Consider the following 22,693-nt stretch of genomic DNA (forward strand, 5'->3'; position numbering starts at 1 on the left):
TTCAATTCAGGTTAGAATTGCCCCCACTGTCACTACCTGGAGTAACAAAACTCCTACTGCCCTTCCCAGCCATCCACCTGCAGCCTCTCCCTCTGATACACAGGTATATCCTTCATTATTCCTCTTTGAGCAGAATTCTGCTCACCTAAATATATAGTTACATATTCTCTACCCACCTCCCTTAAGTTCCCCTCCCCCCAGCTGTCTATCTGCTTATTGCATTTTAGTGCTTTTAGGGTGCAAGAAGCAGTTTTTAGCACAATTAATTTATTTTCTTATCACTCTCCTCTTCTTTTGCAGCTCTAAATTGACTTGAACTAGAAAAACATCAACCAAGGTTCAATGGTTTAAATCTGATTTCACTGAATATTTTTTCCTTTCTTCTTCTTCCTCCTCCTCTTCTTCTTTTTTTTTTTAGCATCGTAGAGAAGATAATATCGCCTTGTGGCATTTATACTTATATTTCTGAAGCATTAGTTGTGGATGGACTTTAGTAGAGATGGAAAATCCTAGTGACTTACTATAAACATCATAGATCCTATTTTATGAGGCTGTTAGCATCTCTTGCCATTCATTGTTATTATTGCTTTGGATCTGTCTAATCTTTAAATCACACAAAATGTGTTGCTCAGAAAATGTGTCTTGAAGAAGACAGTATGCACGAAATGCAGTTTTTTTACAGAACTTTTTTTCTTTTTAATTCCATTTCAAAGATTATAAATCCATCTGGCAAGATTCTTGGTTCCAGATGTAATCCTCCTTTTTACCATATTCTCATTTCCTAGGGAGAAAATCCTCCACCTCCAGGCTTCATAATGCATGGGAATGTTAATCCAAATGTTGCCGCAGCTCAGCTTCCCACATCTCCCGGCCACGCGCACACCCAGGTGCCACCTTATCCGCAGCCACAGCGTAAGTAGTGTGACCCTGAAGTCCTGTCACGGCAGCATGTCTTGTCTTATCCGGTGTAGTAACTGTTTACTTTGAAGCTCCAAAGCCATGATCAAATCAGCTGTAACAAGTAAAGAAAGAACCATTCTGTGTCGGACTTGAGTCCTTGCTCTAGCGAAGCATGGTTTCCCTGGGAGGCATCCTGAATCAGCATGCGAGGAAACAGCTCCTGTGTCAGTCCATTCAGAACAGTTGGCTCTTATTCCTGAGCCTGTTAAAGAGAGTCAATTGTGCCATGATTTTGGTATAAAAAAACAGAATTTTAGAAATGTTTTGGTACATATTCTTTTCCTTTAGGCAAGATGTTGCAAACCATTTTTGGAAAATTGGTTCCAAGGGACATTTGTTGTCGTCTTCCATTTATTTAATTTTTTTTAGGAAACAGACGATGTTTTAGAGCAGTTTCAGGCTCACAGCAAAACTGAGTGGAAAATACAGGAAGACTCGGTATACCTCCTGCCTCCATGCACAGCCTCCCCACCACAGACATCGTGCACCACGGTGGTCCAATTGTTACAGTCAGTGAGCCTACACTGACTCACCATTTTCGCCCGGAGTAGTTTATCTTAGGGTTCCCTCTTGGTGTCAGACACTCTGTGAATTTTGACAAATGTATAATAATGACCTTTCCCCTATTGGCTTTCATTTTTTTTAAGAAACTATTTACACTTGCAAAGTAAAACATCACCTCTATTTTAAAATTTAAAATAAACAAAAATGCAAATCTCAAAGTGGACAATTACATGACTGAACAACTACTATAAAACAAGAGGATGTTACCTAGCAAGAACTAATCTCAACGAGCGTGTTCTGTGCTCATAAGATGGGTGTTCTTACTTAACATGAGTACAGATTTGATGCAGCTTTTCACTCAGTGCTCAGCATGAAAGTGCTGTCTTCAGGGTAGAATGAGCACAGTTCTGTTGGATTCCCTCTGCAGAGGTTCATATTCTGCCCATGGTCACACAAAAGGTAATGGTATCTGGGTTCAGGTCTTTGCATTAAAACACTAGTTGGCTGTCTGATTGCTTACTAACCAACTTTGTACAGTGTAAGAAATACAATAATTGTCTTGTCAGGGATCATACAGAGTTGCCTGTTAATCTGGAACTGTGCTCAAACCCAGAATTTGAGTAGCTGATGATTTTACTAGATGTTGGAGAAGGTATCTGATTCATAACAATGGTGCTCACCCTACAGTTGTTAGGGTGGAAGAGGTCTTGAGCTGCCACCAAGCTCCCTTAACTTTTACTGTGAAGGGGACTGCTGTGGGTGTGTAATTCCTGCATGGCTCCACCTGATGGCTAGTAGGTGTCACTGCAGTCTTCACAGGAACAGGACGGCTCAGAAGAGGGTCAGTCTTCTGGTTCTCCGGTCTCATGACTCAAAGATTTTCATAGCCAGCAGCAGTCTGGAGATGGCAGGGTTCAAAGACTGGATCCAGTGACTTTTGGCATAGTTAGGGCATCCAGACTATCAAAAGCATAACTTGTTTTAAGTAGGTAATGTTTGGTTGTAGCTTATTATTAGAAGAATTGAAAATAATTTCCATAGAATGAGATAACTTTGGTTTTCTGTTGCTGTCTGAATAAATGTGTAACTAATTAAAATCTCTGCTCCTTCTCCCTGGTGTAGCTTATCAGCCAGCCCAGCAGTATTCCTTCGGAACAGGGGGGTCAGCAGCGTATCGACCTCAGCAGCCTGTTGCGCCCCCTGCTTCAAACGCTTACCCTAACACCCCGTACATATCTTCCGCTTCGTCCTATTCCGGGCAGTCTCAGCTGTACACAGCACAGCACCAGGCCTCTCCACCTACCTCCAGCCCCACTGCCTCGTTCCCTCCTCCCCCTCCCTCTGGAGCGTCCTTCCAGCTCGGCGGACCAGGAGCTCCCCCGTCATCTTCAGCGTATGCGCTGCCTCCTGGAGCAACAGGTACACTGCCTGCTGCCGGCGAGCTGCCTGCATCCCAAAGAACAGGTCTGCGCTTGAAAGGGACTTGGTTTGGCTCCCTCTTTTATTTTTTCGTGATCACGTGGGTGGATGGAGGGGAATTATTTCTAACTATAAACTGGGCAAGGTGAGGTATTGATTTAATTGTATAACAAATTCTAAAACTATTTCTAAAAGTGTGATTTTCCCATAGTGAACTTTAGTTGCTAAATGAGAAAAGCTTTAGAGCTTTAAAAGGGTAAGAGTATATAATCTGCCATTGAATTTAAAATAAGCGGTAAGAAATTAGTTGGCCAGATAAGTGGTGGTTGGAACTAGATTTAATTGACACTAATTTCTTTGCCAGAGTAAAACGATGCTCTGTGTTCTTCCTGGATTTTCAGTTTTTAAAATTATTTGTGCCTTAAATTCATTCATAGAGATTAAATAATATAGGGTCTTAATGAGGCTGTACAAATTTTGTAATTATGTTTGTTTGTAAAGGTGAGCAAGGATCTCGACATGTATTGAAAGGAAAAAAGTGAAAGAATGCAACTCTGACAGAATCTCTAAGACAGCAGAAAGTATACAGTAGTGCAAGGATTCTGTCCATTAGGACAATTCTACCCTCACAAACATTTTGGAAATTTCTAGGCATTTTTGTTGCTGTTGGCAGTGTAGTTCTGCCTGAAATTTTCTAATTAAAAGCATAATTTAAAATTATTTTTATAGTAAATACACATTTTATAAATTCTTTTTATCTTTCATGTTACAATTAAAACATTATATTACTTTTTTATGAGTAGGTAATATTATCTGATTTTCATGTTAGGATTGTAAAAGGGGCCTCAGAAGTATGTATTACAAAAAGAGATCAATGAATCGGGGCAAGAACCACTAACATAGTAAAGAATTCAGACTTTGGAATCAGACTTCCTGTGTTTGTATCACAGCTTCACTCCTTTCTAGTTATGTGACCTTGAATAAGTTACTTAACTTTAAGCCTCAGTTTCCTCATATAATAATAGTATGTACGCATAAGCTTAGGAAGAGATTGAAAGCATTTGGGGACGGTGACTGCAAAGTTAGCCGTGATGACACCTCGCCCAGAATTAGAGCTCTGGGCCTTTTCCTTTTGTCCCTGGTTTAATGTATACTTGTTACTAAGGGTATTTGAAAATAGTTTCCCTTTCAGATTATAATTGATGGTTTTAAACTAGAGGGGCAAAACAGAAGTGAGTCTTGCTTTCTAATACTGAAGTTGTTCCTGGAAGTCCAGTATATGTTTTTCTCTTTTTAACTGCTAAGCAGTAGCTTTAATAACTGAAAACACTGGTCATATAATAGGATTTATTGAGGAAGTATTTTTTTTCTTGGAAGTCTTATGGATCCAGAATTATACACATATCTCCTTCTCTCTTCTTTGATATATAATATTAAAGTCCAAAGTACCAAAAATCATACACACAATATGTATCAGCCTTTACTGCACAAATAAAATTTGTATAATTTTCAATACAGATATTTCAATAGGTTGATATTTAGAGAGGAGTGTTCATTCAATTGTAGAGTTCAAAAAATTACCTTTTAAAACCTGGATGAGCGAAAACAGTATATATTCTGAATAGTTGGGTAATAGCTTGAGTGAAAGATGGATTCAAGTAAATCCCCACATAGGAAAGTGGTGCAGGGAAGTAGGAAAGCGAATTATCATTTATTGAACATACATTGGACATGTACCAGCACTGCTGTATATTTTCTTATTTCTCATGAGAAATAGGAATAATTATTTTTTTAAAAATTGCCATGAGGAAGCTTGAGTTTCCTAGGGTTATGTATAATGTTTTCATGATTGCACAGTGATAGTCTCCAAGTTGAGATACAGCTGAGATGCCCAGGTCTCTCAGTCTTCAGAGCCCATGTTCATTCTTCTTTACCAGATAGTCTAGTCCTGATGAAAGCAGTAGAAGTAGCTATCAGTGTTGGAATTACAGAAACATTTAGCATCACTATTTTAAGCATTTGTTACTTCATCATCTAAGTTAAATATTTGCATGGGTATTTTTTTCCTCCTTAAGCTAAAGGGCATTTGGCCTTATAATAAAGTCTTTGCTTATGTTCAAAGTAACAATATTCTAACCTGGCTGAGAAGCAGAGTAACTAATAGGAAGATGAAGCCATACATTTTGCAATACTCAGCATGCACTAAGCTAGCTGCTTTGTTACTCTTGCATGTTAGTAGTCCCTGTATTTTAATTAACAGAGCTTTACCTTATTTTATTTTTTAATTTCCTAAGAAGTTTGCTTAGGTTATACAGATAACTGTGACTAAAAGTTTTATCTTTGTTCTAATAGGTCTTAGATTATTATATCATGGTTTTCTACGGGACTTGGAAATTCCACTTGTCCGGTGGATTCTTCTTGATAGACACTAGGATTTTCAAGCCCTGTAACTATTAGTGAACCACAAAATTATGTGCCCACTGCTCAGAGAAACTCATGTTGCAATCATCAAAACATTCATTCAGTAAATTCTTAAAGAGAACCTGCTCAGTCTATAATCAGAATTATTCTAGGCACAGGTAGGAAGGCAGAAAAGTACAGTACATTTCTATTTCTAGTGAACAGCACATAGCTTTGTTGTAAGTTGGAACATAAAATTTGTATTTGGGCCAAATTTTGGAAGGCATTAAATGTCAGGGCAAGAAATTTATACTTCTTACAGTAAGAAGAAAATTTCTAGTGGAGGAGTTTGAACTACTGAGAGGCATGGTCAAAGTGGTACTTTAGGGAGGTTAACCTGGAGATGGTTCTGCAAAACAGATTGTGGGCAACATGGCAGAATCAGAGGCAAGGAAAACAGGCTGTCTCCAAGTTCAAGGTATAAAGTGCTAACAGCCAAGTTAGTATAGTGCGACATGTTTCAGTGGTGGGTGGCAGCACAAAAAGCAAGAGGTTTTCCTAGCTTTACTGTGCAGGATAAGTAAGATACTGCTTGTACCCCCCCACCTTTTTTTTTTTTTGTCCCTGGTTTAATGTATACTTGTTACTAAGGGAGAGCACTTTCAAATGTGAAGGCCCAAGAAGTTTACTTAGAAAAATTTTCTGATAAAATGTCAAGCTCTCGTGAAGCTGTTTTTGAGTAAACAGTATTAAAAAATGGAAAATTTAATTTGGGTATATATATATATGTATATATATATATAGTCTTGTGCTCCTTCACATAGAAGAGTCTTGAAGGGGCATAATAGTGAATACTTTCGTGAAACAGTGGGCTGAAAAAACATTTTTTTTAATTTTCATAAACATTCCGTAGTCAAATTATAAGTACCTGGTTTTTAACCCTTTAAACAAAGGAAAGGACCATGATAACCTTCCTTATTTTTCTTTGGATAAATCTGTTTTATCTCGTGTCATTGGAAAATGACCTTAAGGATTCATTCTCTCTAAATTTAAATTTTTAACTTTGTGTGGTGCCTTTTAAAAAACGTGACGTGTGAGGCTAACGGCGAAGGGGGAGGTGTATGATTAACACGGATGCTCTGTCCTCTGCGTCTCAAATGATCTTTTAGCCAAAAGTCTCCGTACCATTGGCTCTAATATCCTTCTGTGAATCCACTGAGAGTATCTTAGCCAGTGCCTACATCCTACCATTATGCAAGAACACCTTGAGAAGGTTCCCATTGAGAAGGGAGATTCAAGTAAGGAGGGTAGCAACTCCACTTCTGTATGTGAGACCAAGCGCTTCTCTCTTCCTTCCCTAAAAACCATGTGGAGGACTAATCCCTACACTAAGGTGGATAAGGGTCTCCAGAATCCAGTGACATGCCCTATTCAGTTTTTAAGTTAACTTTCCCTTGATTTTTAGTAATTTTTTACTGTAGGATTTTGAAAGGCCTCAAATAGTATAGAGAATAAAATTAAAATTATCTGTAATTCTGCCACCCATATATAACCACTAATAATTTAGGTGTATTTATTCCCTTCGTACGCATATATGCACACATATGTATGTATGCATATATTAAAGTTCTTTTAATGTAGAATATACATAACATAAAATTTACCATTTTAATCATTTTTAAGTGACATCAAGTGCATTTACATTATTGTACAGTCATCACCACTAACTACAGAACTTTTTTGTCATCCCATACTGAAATTATGTAGCCATTAAACCCCCCCCCCCCCCCCATTTTCCCCAGCCCCTGGTAACCACCGTTCTACTTTGTCTCTATGTATGTATTCTAGGTACCTAATATAAGTAGTCATACAGTTTTTTCTTCTTGTAACTGGCTGTTTCACTGTCTTTAAGATTCATCCATATTATAGCATGTAATCAGAATTTCGTTTGTAAAGCTGAGTAATAGTCCACTCTATGTATATACCACATTTTGTTTATCCATTAACCTACACGTGGGCATTTTGGCTGTCGTGAATAATGCTGCTATGAACATGAGTATACAAATACCTGTTCAAGTCCCTGGTTTCAGTTCTTTTGGGTATATACCCAGAAATGGAATTACTGGATCAAATAGTAATTCAGTGTTTAATTTTTTGAGGTGGTGGCACTATTTTACATTTTCACAAACAATGCATAAGGGTCCAATTTCTCCACATCCCCACCAACACTTGTTGTTTTCTGTTTTTTTGTTTTTAATTCTTGCCACTCTAATGGGTGTGAAGATAATAGTATCTTATTGTATGCATGCATTTTTAAAGAATTGAGATCATAACTCCCACATACACTCATAATTTACATCGTACTACTTTCCTTAATATTACACCATGAACCATTTTTCAATGTTCTTTAAAGTCATTGTCATGTTTAGAAAGAGAGTAAGAAAGAGATTTATGCCCATTTTTAAGGTTTTTTGAAAAGGTAAAAAACATTATCTTCCCTTACTAGTTTTATGAGAGAATTATGTCCAAGAGTAGACTGTGCTATCTTTTTTAAACATATTGACCAAGAGTATCATTTTGCACATCCATAATGAACCCCCATAATACTGTCTCCTGTAGATATTCACGTTCTTCATTTAGTTTGCTTTACCTAGTGTTGCTATTAAAGTGTGTCTCCATAAAGTAGAGGTTAATTTAATTGTTTTTTTTTTTTTTTTTTTTTTTTTATGGCTGTGTTGGGTCTTCGTTTCTGTGCGAGGGCTTTCTCTAGTTGCGGCAAGTGGGGGCCACTCTTCATCGGGGTGCGAGGGCCTCTCACCATCGCGGCCTCTCTTGTTGCGGAGCACAGGCTCCAGACACGCAGGCTCAGCAATTGTGGCTCACGGGCCTAGTTGCTCCGCAGCATGTGGGATCTTCCCAGACCAGGGCTCGAACCCGTGTCCCCTGCATTGGCAGGCAGATTCTCAACTACTGTGCCACCAGGGAAGCCCTAATTGTGTTTTGAAAAAGTGATATTTAAACAATTTAAAGATATAAAAGCAAAAGTATTGAGGGGTTAGAATCATAGCTAAGATAAAACTGTTAAATTGATCAGAGATTTGAACAAGGATTTTCTGGGCTGAAATAAAACATATTGCTAAATATATTGCATGGTTTGAGGTTAGGAGGGGCCAGTTAGGCATATATTTTGGTGGGAACTTTGATTATTGTACAGTCGTTATTTTCAATTCAACAGGCAGCCCACCCTCAAGTTATGAAGGATAGCCAACTGGCTATATGTTCCTGTTGAAAATCTTTTTGTTTCTTATTTCATTCAGTTTTACTCGTAACTTTCAATTTAATTTGATTTCATTATAACTTTGGTGTCATTCTACCAAAGGGTCATATGAAATTGTTCCACATACTTTTTTGTGCTGCTAATAGTTGGTGAAATCAGGATACCCACTCAGGCTTTAATATTCAAGGCTAAGATCACTGCCACGAGAGGTTAGAGGAAAAACTGGTCTCACCTTCTGCTCCCACGTTTCATAGGGCTAGAGAGGAGGCATGTTGTTGAGACTGCTCCCTGAAAAAAACGATCAAGGCCAGGGTACCTCCAGTACTTTTAGGTTTTTCACACCGTCGACTCCCCACCGCCCCGCCCCAATGCCAAAATCCAAGGATGCTCAAGTCCTTTATATAATGTGGTGTCGTATTTGCATATAACCTACGCACATATACTTTTATGTCTAGATTGCTAATAATACCCAATACAATGTAAATGCTGTGTAAATACTTGCAGCAAATTCAAGTTTTGCTTTTGGGAACTCTTTGGAGTTTTTTCCTTCCTGAATGTTTTTGATCCTCAGTTGGTTGAATCTGCAGATGTAGAACCTGGGGAGGGACTGTATATTGACCCCCTCAACCCAGAAGCTGAAGTCTGGTGCTAGTGAGTACATCAGTAGTTTCAAGTCAGGTCTGTCAGGTCTGTCCTCTGTCATAACACACACACAGTGACTCCCAGGGATTTATTAACTGTAGTGCTGTGAGGTCATATCTTGCATGGGAAGTTAAATTGTAAAGTCATCATTTAAGACAAAAATAAGAAATCACTTAAGAGTCAGTTATCCGTGATCACCCCTTTCTTCAGTTAAGCCCTCACGAAGAAGTTGCCTGTGGTCAGAAGCCATATTGCATGAGAAACATCTATCCTTAGCGCCATACAGAGAAATTCCAAACTGTGGCATTAGTTCTCCCACCTCACAGTTTCTCTGGGGCATGTGCTTCTTGAGTAGAGCTCAAACTGAATTGAACTCACTAGTTAATGCTGTATACTCTCGATTCCTCTCTCCCCGAGTTCAACTATCATAACTCCCACATACTTACGGGATTCCCGTAAGTTGTATGTGCATATGATGTATCCCGTAAGTTGAATTCCCATAAGTTGTATGTACATATGATGTATCTACACTGCATGCTTTTGATTGGAGACTGGGCCTGGACCAATCCTGAACATCCGACAATTTTGGAATTGCTGTATTAGTTCTCAGCCTTCTTTCCTCTTGTCCACTGCCAGTAACTTCAGTTCTTTTAAGAGAAGTAGTGATTTCTGGAAGATTTGTGCTAAACAGTCTGCAAATCTGTATATTCTTATAGAGAAGACCATATGAGATGGTTACATATTTACTGGGCCTGTTCCCATTTATGCTCATATTCATGGTGTGACCCCAGAAATTACAGTTCCTCCAGAATGCAGATCCTTGGGGCCTCCCAAATCCAGCAGTAAAGTAGCACCTCCTTGTTAAGATCGTCTAACATGCTTATTATCTTTAACAACGTAGTGTTGAAGTCTGCACGACAATGCAGAAATCCTCCCATTTCTCTTTAAAACCCTGCTACTTAAAGAGGATTTGGACCAGCAGCATTGGCATTACCTGGGAGCTGGCTGAAGCAATAGAATCTCAGGCCCTACGCTATACCTAGTGAATTAGAATCTGCATTTTTGCAAGATCTTCAACTGATTTGGATTCACAGCTTTAAAAAATACTAAAATGGACACAGTTATAATATGTTAGGAAGTGCTCTCATGAATGAATTAGCTTTGCCCACAAACTGATTACTTTCTTAATTCGATAGAAGCCATTTCACGTGACTTGATTAAAAAGTAAGTTTTATTCCCTTATAAAATAAGTTTCTTCTTTCTTGGGGTTGATGGAGGGAGGAGAAACAGTTATAAAATGAGTAGAGTTTACAGTTTGCAGGGCAGAAATAGAGACACAGATGTAGAGAACAAACGTATGGACACCAAGGGGGGAAAGTGGTGGTGGGGGGGGGGGTGGTGTGATGAACTGGGAGATTGGGATTGACATGTATACACTAATATGTATAAAATGGATAGCTAATAAGAACCTGCTGTATAAAAAAATAAATAAAATTAAATTCAAAAATTCAAAAACAAATGAGTAGAGTTTAGAATATCTTTGATGATAATACTGTTTAAGTGACTTTTACATTTTGTCTACAGAAAATCAGTCTATGCAAGACCAGGCATCTATGTTGGAAGGTGAATTAGTTACAAAATATATCTTTGGAAATCTTTGAATCACTGACTATAATTAATGAATGGATATTCACAATTATGCATGTGAACTTTAAAGCCGATAATACCCTAAATCTGATCAGTTCTTAATTGAATCAAATCTTAGAACTGACTGAATTAACATAGTGACACAAATGATCTTGAATCATAAAAGTTGTCTATTTTATATAGACTGAAAGACAAGGCTATACCAAGATTGTCTTAGATATAAGAAAGCTTAGAAGGTGATGGGAGAGATTTGAATGATTAGTCTGTGTATAATGAGAACTTTAAGAATTTGTTAAGCAAATAGCAGCATGTGGTTTAATATTTTGTGATTAGCTCTTGAATGTTTTGAGGCTCATTTGGCGTTCTGTCTCCTAGTCACCTTGTAGAAAATTAATTCTACTTTTAAAATCAAGGCAAATGAGTGCATGCTGGTTAGGAGAAGATCTTGTTTTTACAAAATTTCTATGACATTATGTTCTTTGGTTTGCTAAGCAATTTTGTTGTGATTTAATATCGTAGATATCAATAAAACAAGCAAAAGTAAAATACTGAAAGAATGTTTATTGAAAGAAGAAGAATTTTTTGCTTTTACATATACACATACACAAAACTTAATAAGATGTAAAATGATTATATTTTGATTTAGTAATTATCTTATCTCTGGCATGTTTTATTCCTTTTTTCTTTAAAGATACAGGCATTCAATAAAGATGTTTTAAAAAAATTTTTTTTAAAGATACAGGCATTAAGTACCTTAATGAGTTCTGCTACTCATATTCATTTCTCACTTTGAGATGACAGGTTTTGGGAGATTTGAGGGGGGAGGAAATTTCCTAAAGGTGACAGTAGTTTAATTTTATATTTGCTGCCAGCCTGGAAATTTTTTTTTTTGGGGGGGGTACTAAAAAAAAGAATCTTACCACAGATATTTGAATGCCTTTTTCTACTTTATAGGTTGTTCTTAACGCAAAGGTGATAAAAACATACTGGTGTTGCGTAGTTGGGCTCTGTTTTTTTAACAGTGTTTCTACCATGTGGATGATTTGGGTATGCTGAATTGCTCTCTGGGGAAATAGGAGATTGCCACTTTTATTCTTTTTTTGTGTGTTGAATATATCAGAAGCCTTTTTTTTTTAGCAGACTCAGGTGATTTATTTTGTCTTTCTTAGGAGAGAATTGTTTGAAGGTTGTATACCAATATAGACATAAAAGCTTCACTATCCTTAAATTTAGTACAACTCTTTCACTTTAAAAGGAAATAATGTCAAGATGATATGCTGCTTTCTAAGCCAAGGCCCTGTGATTATTAGAGGTAATGAGTTTGAGAGTCCAGGGCTACTAGTGATCCCAGCAGCTCAGCTGGTAAAACTTCTGTGACAGTTATCTCAGGGTGAAAGTAAAATTTGAAGGTATTATATGATGGACACAATTTAGTTTTCTTCTTTTCAGGATTCTAAAGGAAAATGCCCTCTATTATCTGTTATAGGTTCTCAGAATGGTTGGAATGATCCTCCAGCTTTGAACAGAGTACCGAAGAAGAAGAAGGTACTAGAAAAAGATGTCTATTCAGTTGCCTACAGGTGTCCTGTCAATCATGTAGCCACCTGAAGCACACCACACTTCACTGTTCTTTTAAAGGCAAAGCTGACTGACTGATATACTTAATATGTGTATTTCAACTTACATCTTCTAATCCATGAAGGGAAGGAAAGAAAGTACAAAATAGTATGGTGGTATGAATTAAACCCTTTTTAAAAAACAAGATGTAAATTCCCAGCAGATCTTTGCCAAAGAGTAGGAAACAAAATTTCATGCTTCTCAAATGGTTTTTTTTTAGGAGTTACTTTGGTTTTGGGTTCTAACAGTAATCATGAATTTGTAATTATATTTTGGACTATTTTTGTCTATCACATACAATATGAAAAGAAATAGCCTTGTAGCTGAGCATCATTTAGATGTTAATAACTGTTGAGAGCTGTTAGAGCATAACTTAAGATTCTTCTTTCCTTCTTTTACCCCAAGCCTTTTTTTTTTTTTTTTTTACTCCTAGTGATTTCTGTCCCCCAAGTATAGTAATGAGAGGCCAGAATATAAAATTGGGAGATACTAAATGAGCAAACCCCCCCGCCCAAAATTAGGTCAATGATAATCAGAAATTTAATCTACTACTTTGAGTGTGATTGATCACTAAGTAGGTATCACTCAATGATCTAGGAAAAAGGTATTACATCTGATCACGTAACACACACAAACGCATATTTGGCATATCTGATCCCAGTATGGCTAGATATAATTCTCCAGACTTTGACATCCTCTTTCAAAAACACCATGGTTTTGGCCCATTATGGGATAAGTGTGGAAGGTAAAGGGGAAACAAAGGTCCAGGTTTGAGCTCCCAGCCCTCTTAGCTAGATTAGCTTTACTTTTATGTTTTTCTCTAGAATTCTGCATAAAATTTCATTTTAAAAAGTATTCTACTGTTATTAAAAAAAATTTTTTAACCATGGAATAGTCTAACTCCCTTATTTATTTTTTAAAATTTTTTTATTGAAGTATAGTTGATTTACAGTGTTGTGTTAATTACTGCTGTACAGCAAAGTGATTCAGTTATACATGTATGTATATATACATTCTTTTTTAAATATGTTCTTTTCCATTACGGTTTATCATAGGATATAGAATATAGTTCTCTCTGCTGTACAGTAGGACCTTGTTGTTTATCCATTCTATACATAAAAGGTTACATCTGCTAACCCCACCCTCCCATTCCAACTCTCCCCCAACCCCCTTGGCAACCACCAGTCTGTTCTCTATGTCCCTGATTCTGTTTCTGTTTCATAGATAGGTTCATCTGTGTCATATTTTAGATTCCACATATAAGGGATACCATATGGTATTTGTCTTTCTCTTTCTGACTTACTTCACTTAGTGTGATAATCTCTAGGTCCATCCATGTTGCTACAAATGGCTAACTCCTTTATTTAAAGCTGAGGAGATGTTGTCATCATACCGTTGTTTTCCATACTCTTGGTGCCTTTTATTTCTTTTTAAAGATGCCTGAGAACTTTACGCCTCCTGTTCCCATCACATCACCAATCATGAACCCCTTGGGTGACCCCCAGTCACAGATGCTGCAGCAACAGCCTTCAGCTCCAGGACCACTATCAAGCCAAGCTTCCTTCCCGCAGCCACACCTTCCAGGTGGCCAGCCCTTCCACGGCATACAGCAACCCCTCAGTCAACCAGGCATGCCTCCGTCTTTTTCAAAGCCCAATATTGAAGGTGCCCCTGGGGCTCCTATTGGAAATACCATGCAGGTAACAGTAAATCTGTGGAAGTGGGAGATGGCTCTATTTCGGTATGTTTTCTTAACGTTTTAACTTTTATGGTTATACCTTTATTATTACCTCAATTTGATTTCAATTTAGACAACTTAAAAATAATACCTTTTTTTTAAGCTTGTTCATGTATGTGTATTATTTTTCAATGACAAGGCCATATACAAACTTTCTAGAAGGAGCTTATGTATTTACTAGTATATGTTAACAGTAACTTGGCAATTACAGTATTTCATTTGATCTAATCAGTAGCCACAATTTAAGATCAGTTGAATCCATATTTGCATCCAAGGTTGCTAAGCAGAAGCTGTTTTCAAAGGTTTTTTCCTTTAAAATATAAAATAAAAATGTAATGAGTTATATATTTTCTTGTGTATGTGTAAGAGCTAATAATATAGCCATATCTTTAGATGGAGATATAGATTTGTGCTTGCTTTTCACATACAAACAGCTAGTTGGCAGGGCTCTAGATGATGAAAAATCTATCATATTTCCATATAACTGACTTAGACATACAAAGAGAAACATTTTGATCTATTCATGAAAAGTAAAGAAGTTGGGTCACAGCTCAACATAAGATGAAATCAATTCCTGCCCAAGTATAAAACTAGCTCTTCTCTCTGTTATTGTCTTTGACTCTCTGAAGCCAAATATGTAAAGATTATATCTCCACCACAAGACTATGTTTTGCTGTTAAGAGATTTCTGCCTAAGGAACTTCTAAACATTAACAGTTGCATTATGAAAACAAGTGTTTTGATGGAGATGGGAGGACCTTCTTCTTTCCACGAGAATATATAAAATTACAAAGATGCACTGTTAATTTTTTATAATTACACGTCTGTGGTGTTTGTGAAGCCATTCACTTTTGTTTAGAGCTGGGTGCTCATGCTGTGCTCATCTGGGCCAGAACCCCAGTTACCGCTGAAAGGGAGAGCTGCACGGATGCGTGTGTTCAGCCAGGCCCTAGTGTCCAGCTTCCTCTCCACCTGGATGTCTCTGAGGCACCTCACACTTAACATATCCAGAATCTAACTCATCGTCTTCCTCCCAAACCTAGTCGTCTTTTGGTGTGTCCTGTTTCAGCTAATGGCACCATAACCCTTCCTATTTAATCCAGCCAAAAACCTGGGCATCATCTTTATATTCTTTTTCCTGTAACCTGTTTTTCAGAGCTATCCCCAAATCTTGTTGATATTACTTCAAAATCTCTCTCAAATCCCTTCTCTACATTTCCAGTCTAGTCCATGCTACCTTCGTCTCCAGTCTTTAGCAGTGCAGGAGCCTCTAGTTGGTCTGCCAGCATCTACTTTGACCCATCTCTTATCTGGTCTTATCCCCTCATTGCTTAAAACGTTACAGCTTCCCATTGTTCTCAGGATAAAGACCAAAGTATTTCACATTGTCTGGAATCGCTCAGCTCACAGTCCTCCTTGCTTGCTCTCTCTGCTCCAGCTACAGTGACCCCCTTTCAGTCCCTTGTATCATGATCCTGCCTGTGTACACGTTCTTCTGTCTGGAATGCATTTCCTCCCCCATTTAACTGGTTAACTCCTACTTACCCTTCTGATATAACTTCCTTAAAGAGCCTTCCCCTCAGTTAAATCCCAATTATGTTGTCTGTTGGTTCCAGTGATGTTAACTTAACCACAGTTGCTATTTTACATACATTTACGACATTTTAAAACTTTCTCTTCCATCAGCCTGTAAACTCCCTGAGGGATGAGATCATTTCCGTATTGGCTCACCAATACCTAGCCAATGCCTAATACATAATTGCCTAATGTTTTCTATGAATGAACTAATCAGTCAAAACTTTAAACACTTACACATTCCTTCTTTGTTTTCCCATCTGTACATTCAGTAAGATCATGGTCTCTTCTATCCTCACCTTTGGTGTAATCTTGCAGTTTGATAATAGCCCAGCTAACACCCTCCAAGAGTAAACCAAAGAATAGAAGAACGTCAGGATAAACAAAAATGAGCCAACAAGCAAAGCAAGCAGCCACTCCAACCAGCCAACTTTGTAAATGCCTTGTTCTTTTTATTTCCTACTGGCACAGGTCTCCTTCCCATCAGTTATATAAAATAGTGATCAACGTATGTTCCATAATTAATCAAATACTTTATATCCAATCCTATTTTTGAATAGAAGCTGTAGCAAGAGTACCTGTATATCTTCTACTGAATATCTGATTTTCATGTTTGCTTATCCCAAGTGATTTCACATGTTAATTTTTCATTTGATTTTGAATAGCCTATCTACAAGGTCGTTGGTTTCTCTTTATCACAGATTCAGGGCTTTGTGTATAGGTAACTTCTGGTCATTTCTAGTCATTTTATGGTATTATTTATTCCAGCATGTACAGTCTTTGCCAACAGAAAAAATTACCAAGAAACCTATTCCAGATGAACACCTCATTCTAAAGACCACATTTGAGGATCTTATTCAGCGCTGCCTCTCTTCAGCCACAGATCCTGTATGTATTTTTTATTTTGTTTAATTAAAAGAATCCCTTATGGAGGGCTTCTATAATGATTGCTTAAAGTCTTACAAGATGTATTTTGAAAGTTTATGCAAAAGTAGTAAAGCTAGCACTTATATATAGTTTGCTGTACATATAAAAACACATTCAACTGCTTTTTACATATAACTTTAATCTTTAAAACAACCTCATGGTAGGTAGGTTTGTCATATTTATTTACAGAGGAGGAAATTAAGGCAAAAAGCAGTTACGTAATAATTAAGGCAGAGCCAGCATTCGAACCTAGTCTGGCTCCAGAATTCATGCTTTCCACCACTATGCTGCACTGAGTCTCATCGGCAAACCTTATGCCTAGCACAAAAATACAACAGAACGGTGAAACTCAGATTTGGGGTTTCTTTCTGAGCTTACATCAAAGCTTTTAAAAGTAGATAGACAGTCTTTAACTTCGCAAAGACCTTAAAAATACTTCAGTGCTTTAGATAGTGGAGTCATATTCATAGTCAAAGTAACTGATTTTACTCAGTTTATTAGAGGATGACTGTATTGGCAACAATAAAAGTTCCACAAAGCCAGTTTTGTTTTAGATGAAATTTCACTTTCTGCCAACAAACATTGAATATGTTTATTTAGTCACTGGCCGGTTGTCTGCTTGAAAAACAGCTTCTGGAATTTGTTGTTTCATCAAACACTGAGTATTAATATGTGCAGCCTTCTGCCCGTCTTTTGGAAAGCAATTCCCTGCACTGCAAGTGTCAGGAAAGCAGAGGCAGGGGAAAGGTAACATAAACCTTAGCGCCTGGCATTCTGGGAGCAATGGGAAGACGAAGCTAGGAACAGAGAACAGGTGAGGCTGTTAAACAGGAAAGTGTACAGTGTCTCCTAGGCGGGCAGGTCCTCATCATACAAAATGGAGGAATCCTAATAAAAATGTGGGAAAGCTCCAGTCTTCCTTCAGGCATGAGTTAATGTAAATAGAGGTTGGGAGGACACCTCGTACATGGCCTAGCTTAATAAATTTTTGTTGAGCTTCACCTCCTCTAGGTCACCCTATCACCTTCCTTCTGGTTACCCAGGACCTCTGGGCAGAAGAGAAAGACAAACTGTTCCTGTCACTAGTTGGGGAGGAAGTTCAAATACCGCCCAGGACTCCTGCTGGTAGCTACGTGGGATTAACTTTGAACCCTCCACAAAAGTCCATCTTAATCAATACTTGACATCATTTTTATAGTATGGCTTTATTCTTATTTCCACTTCAGTTATGTCCAAACAGCACAACGTAATTTTGCAGCACAGCTTAGTTTGTAAGGTTATCCTCGATGGCGTCACCTCTTCCGCACTCCTCTTCTGACACACTGACATTCCCTCCTCAAACATACCAAGCACGTGTCAGCATCAGAGACTTTGTACCTGTGGCTCCTTCTGCCTGGAACTCTTCCCCACAGAGCTGCATAGCTCTTGCTCACTTGTTCCTGGTGTCTGCTCAGATGTCCCATTAGCCGTCAGGACTTTCTTACCACGTCATACTGCCAACACTGCTGACCCCCTTACCCCGTTAACTTTTCTTCATGGCACTCACCACCATCTGACATACAATATATTGTTTATTTAGTACCTTTCCCCACCCAATAGAATATGAGATCCATGAGACACAACACTGTCCCAGCATGGCGCGTGGTAGTCACTCAGTAAATATTGAAAAGCAGTGTCACTTTTAAGGCTGTTGCATAATGTAGATATGAAGTTAATCACAGTATAATTTTAAACCTTTACTTTTAGGATAGTTTTCTCTCACTATACTTACAGTACTAGGATGAGGGTAGGAGGACTCCTTAATTTAAGAACTCATTTTAACACTTCCCTCTTAATAATCTTAAGCCACCGAAAGATAATTTTCTCCTTTTTTTGGTGTTTTAAAGGCCCAGAATAAGACAGGATTAAATGTACCAAATGTGACTGAGCGTATAAGTAGTACTTTGAGATTCCACAGTTCACCTGTATGTTTGCCTTCTAGCGCCCATAATGTTCATTTTATTTAATTTACAGTAACTGTTAGACATTCCTTTCTGTAGTACACTGACCCCTTGCTGCCTCCAGGTGGCCCTTCGTGTTGCCTGTGCACACAGAGTAGATGGGCACTCACTCACCTCACGTGAGCTGCAGTCCCTGTGAAATCAGCCAGTGCTCCACTTTGCACCCTAGGAGGAAGGCTCTCACTTTCTTGCCCTCCCTGCCTTAATAGATTACTGATCTCTGTTCTAATAATCTGTTCAAGTTCCTTGGTCCTAGCTATCTCCATTTCTTTATAAAATGAAGCTGTCCAACATCATGACTGTAAGGTTTAGTGAAATGATGTAAGGCAAGCTCTTGGGATAAAAGTTACTGTTCATATATAACATACCTGTTTTTTCTCTCCTGCAGCAAACCAAGAGGAAGCTAGATGATGCCAGCAAACGTTTGGAGTTTCTGTATGATAAACTTAGGGAACAGACAGTAAGTTTGTGGGGAAAAGAAGGATTTATGATAATCATTTATTCCTGGTTGCTAGTAAAATAAGTGTCTCATCAGCACTTGCATGTAATATATAGTATGCTTGGGGGCAAAATGATCGTGACAGTTCATAGAATGGGCTTTTCTCTGTCTAAATCTTACATTTCAGTCACCGGGGATAAGGGGCTAGGGCAGTGTGTATGTGTGTGTGTGTGTGTGTGTGTGTGTGTGTGTGTGTGAGAGAGAGAGAGAGAGAGAGAGAGAGAGACAGAGAGATTAGGAGGGAGAGAGAATTTTTAACCTTTTTTATGACAAAGAGCAGATTTACAAACTGGCCTGTACTGGTCCTACGGTAACTGGCCTTCTACTCATTTTTATATGTCCCTTGAATTAAGAAATCAGGGAGTGGGCAGATACTCTGTTTTCCAGAGACCAAATGTGTAATCTCTTTCATAGTCTAAGACTCTGATCCTTTTCTTTTAGAATAGCTATTGCACAAAGGCAAAGCCAAAGGTAGCCACAAATTGAGCAGATCAATGTGTATAACTATGAAGATGGTTGGCAGTAAGGAGTAAATGCCCTGTGTGTTCTGTTCTCTTGTCCCTCCCAACCTCTCCATTCCTTTCTAGAATTGTTTTGTTTCATTATTGAAAGCACTAGGAGAGAAAAAAAAGAATTGGGACTTTTTCACATTTTTGCATTTTAGCATTTCTCTTCCCTATTCCCCATTCCCCATATCAATGCCATCAGCTAAAAATAACCATTTGTCTCCTGAGAACCAAACCAGAGAAAGTTGATATAACAATGGAAGTGGCGTGGCCCATGGACTGATCCAAAATAAAGTCTTCTCTGAAAAGTATGGACATGTATGCCAAGTAATGACATGGGGGGAAAAAAAAAAACTAGAGGTCTTATGATTTTAAGAGATGACAGGATTATGAAAAGCAGTTAAGAACTGGCAAATTGAGTACATGATGAGGACTGTTGCCCTCCTAATGGCAGTGGACCAGAAGTGCAAGGTTTCTATTGTCCACAAGGTTTTAGAGTAAATTGGGCCCCTACTTTGAGATGTCATGATTAAGAATCGTGAAACTCCTTCATGTACATAGGAAAAATTTTTAAAGGTGTGAGACAGTTATCTGACATAATTTAGTTATTTCAAATATTTAAGTTATCTAAAATAAAATAATAAGAAAGCTCTTAAGTGGAGAGAGACATTAACATTTCAACTTGGGGAAGGAAATCTGGCTTTTCTGTAAGAAAATACCTGGCTTATCATACGTGTATAATTCGTAAATAATTCCTTACATAAATCATTTTGTCATGGTTCTATTTTATAGCTTAAGTGTTGGTTGTTCCGAGATTCTTTCTAGAAATGCTCACCAGTTTATACATTTTAAAAATAATGTTTATTTCAAGCTCCTCTTAAATATCAGGGTTTAATGTTTATAGAGGGTCTCATGGAAAATTCTTCCTTAATTTAATTCTCTCTCTCAATTCCACCTTTATTTCAGCTTTCACCAACAATCATCAATGGTTTACACAACATCGCAAGGAGCATTGAGACTCGAAACTACTCAGAAGGATTGACCATCCATACGCACATAGTTAGCACCAGCAACTTCAGTGAGACCTCTGCTTTTATGCCAGTTCTCAAAGTTGTTCTCACCCAGGCCAATAAGCTGGGTGTCTAAAGGATGGCTTCACTCTCAGCCACTATTGCCGTTTTTCCAAAGAAACATGTTTTAAAAAACGATAAGATGTGGACCAGTCCTCCTTAGCATGTTTCCATAGCAGCCAGTCAAGAACATTTACATAGTTTCTGCAGATATACTCACCTTAGACCTGCTCAAAACCCTGGTGCTTTCTTTTGTTTTAATCTTTTATTGCCTGTGATGATTTTCCTATTCTGCAAATAATGTATTTCCTGGATTACACATAGTATGCTTTCCTGAAGTATTCTGATAAAATATGGTTTTTGAAACCTCAAGTTTACTTTTTGGAGAAGGAGCCTTTGGTTATGTGTAAAGCAGAGCTGAAACTAAATTTCTTTCATGTCCTCCCTACTTCCTCCGTGTCAATCAGATTAAAGTGTGTAATCCTATTTATGTGTATGTAGTCTTTTTTTTAAACAGCTACTCACAGTTTAGTTTAATCTCTATTTTTTGTGGCTTTGGCTTCACTTTGGTCCTGAACAAATAACTAAATCTAGAGGCTGCTACATAGATGTTAGCAAATATTAATGAAAAGTGGGATCACTAGTTTTAAGTATCTATAGGAAAAGATTGAGCATTTTCATTCTGTAGGATGCATTGAACTTTTTTCTATTAATAAATGTTTTCAATATTCTGTTTGAGTTTTAAGATGGAATTGTCTCCATTTTATATTTAGAAACTTATTCATCCATTTTTTAAAAGTTACTTATTTTTCTGAGGTTTAAGTTCAGAAAGAAAGCTTTAACTTCTGTCAGCCTCCTGAATCGACATATTTTCAGACAGTATTTTCGTCAAATGATTTTATTGTAATCTGTCTTAAGAACAGTGTGGTAAACAAAAGATAATGGTCTCCATAGAATCTTGAGGAGAATTAGATACTAATAATTTTCGTTGTTTAAGCAATTTTACCTAAGTGAGTTGGAAAACTAGAAGATAAAAAGTGTGACTACTGTGAAGACAGGTGCTGTTTCAAGGACTAAGTGCAGTTCATCAGGCATTTTGCAGCCTAAGTGACATAGTTGGCAAGACCCTCTTAATTTCCTTTGCTGGGATTCCCTGCTCACCAAATAAAACCCCTCTTTTAAAAATAAAAATAGGGACTTCCCTGGTGGCGCAGGGGTTAAGAATCCGCCTGCCAAGGCAGGGGACACAGGTTTGAGCCGTGGTCCATGAATATCCCACATGCTGCGGAGCAACTAAGCCCGTGCACCACAACTACTGAGCCTGCGCTCTAGAGCCCGTGACCTGCAACTACTGAGCCCACGTGCCACAGCTACTGAAGCCCGAGTGCCTAGAGCCCGTGCTCTGCAACAAGAGAAGCCACTGCAATGAGAAGCCTGCGCACTGCAACAAAGAGTAACCCCCACTGGACCCAACTAGAGAAAGCCCACGCACAGCAATGAAGACCCAATGCAGCCAAAAAAAAAAAAGACATTAAAAAATAAAAATAATTTTATAACTAAAAAAGGAGGACCTTGATAACATGTATGAGCATTGGAGACTCACGAGTGGGGTGATATATCAGCTCCCTGGGAGTTTGGTGGTCTGAGTCAGTCCTACGACTCACTGAAGTGGCGACTTGACCTTCTGGACCTGACCCTCGACTGTGGTGTCAGCCCAAGACCCCATCTGAACAGCAGGCTGGCCTCTAGTAATTTTTTTGATGTATTGCCCTTATAGTTAGGATTTGTGTTATGGCTGCATGATTACCTTGACATGACAATGACATAACTGGCAGCGTTTTACAAAAAAAAACATTCCAAAAGATGAGAAACAGGAATAGGTGGCAGTGGGGCCCTGACCAACCCCAAAGATT

General features: G+C 38.1%; 2 protein-coding genes across 4 annotated transcripts in view; one reads left to right on the forward strand and one right to left on the reverse strand.

Moving 5' to 3' along the window:
• LOC309628287 (uncharacterized protein) overlaps positions 1 to 22,693 on the reverse strand; it is a 94,799-nt gene that overhangs the window by 7,769 nt on the left and 64,337 nt on the right. Inside the window, exon 8 of one of the 3 annotated variants that reach the window (XM_082391196.1) lies at positions 4,342 to 4,831. The exons of the other annotated variants lie outside the window; for them this stretch is intronic. The gene's annotated coding sequence lies outside the window, so the exon portion shown is untranslated. Of the gene's footprint in view, positions 1 to 4,341; positions 4,832 to 22,693 lie in introns of those variants that run through there. 3 annotated transcript variants of the gene reach the window in all.
• Positions 65 to 21,266, forward strand: LOC309628277 (protein transport protein Sec31A-like). The gene is made up of 9 exons (XM_082391177.1): positions 65 to 103; positions 786 to 912; positions 2,587 to 2,928; positions 10,787 to 10,825; positions 12,336 to 12,394; positions 13,903 to 14,166; positions 16,547 to 16,666; positions 19,094 to 19,165; positions 20,677 to 21,266. Exons 2-9 carry the CDS (start codon positions 816 to 818, stop codon positions 20,854 to 20,856), a joined length of 1,173 nt encoding a protein of 390 aa, XP_082247303.1. The 5' UTR covers positions 65 to 103; positions 786 to 815; the 3' UTR covers positions 20,857 to 21,266.

Source organism: Balaenoptera borealis, assembly GCF_965194805.1.
Source record: "Balaenoptera borealis genome assembly, chromosome: 4".
Taxonomy (NCBI): Eukaryota; Metazoa; Chordata; class Mammalia; order Artiodactyla; family Balaenopteridae; genus Balaenoptera; species Balaenoptera borealis.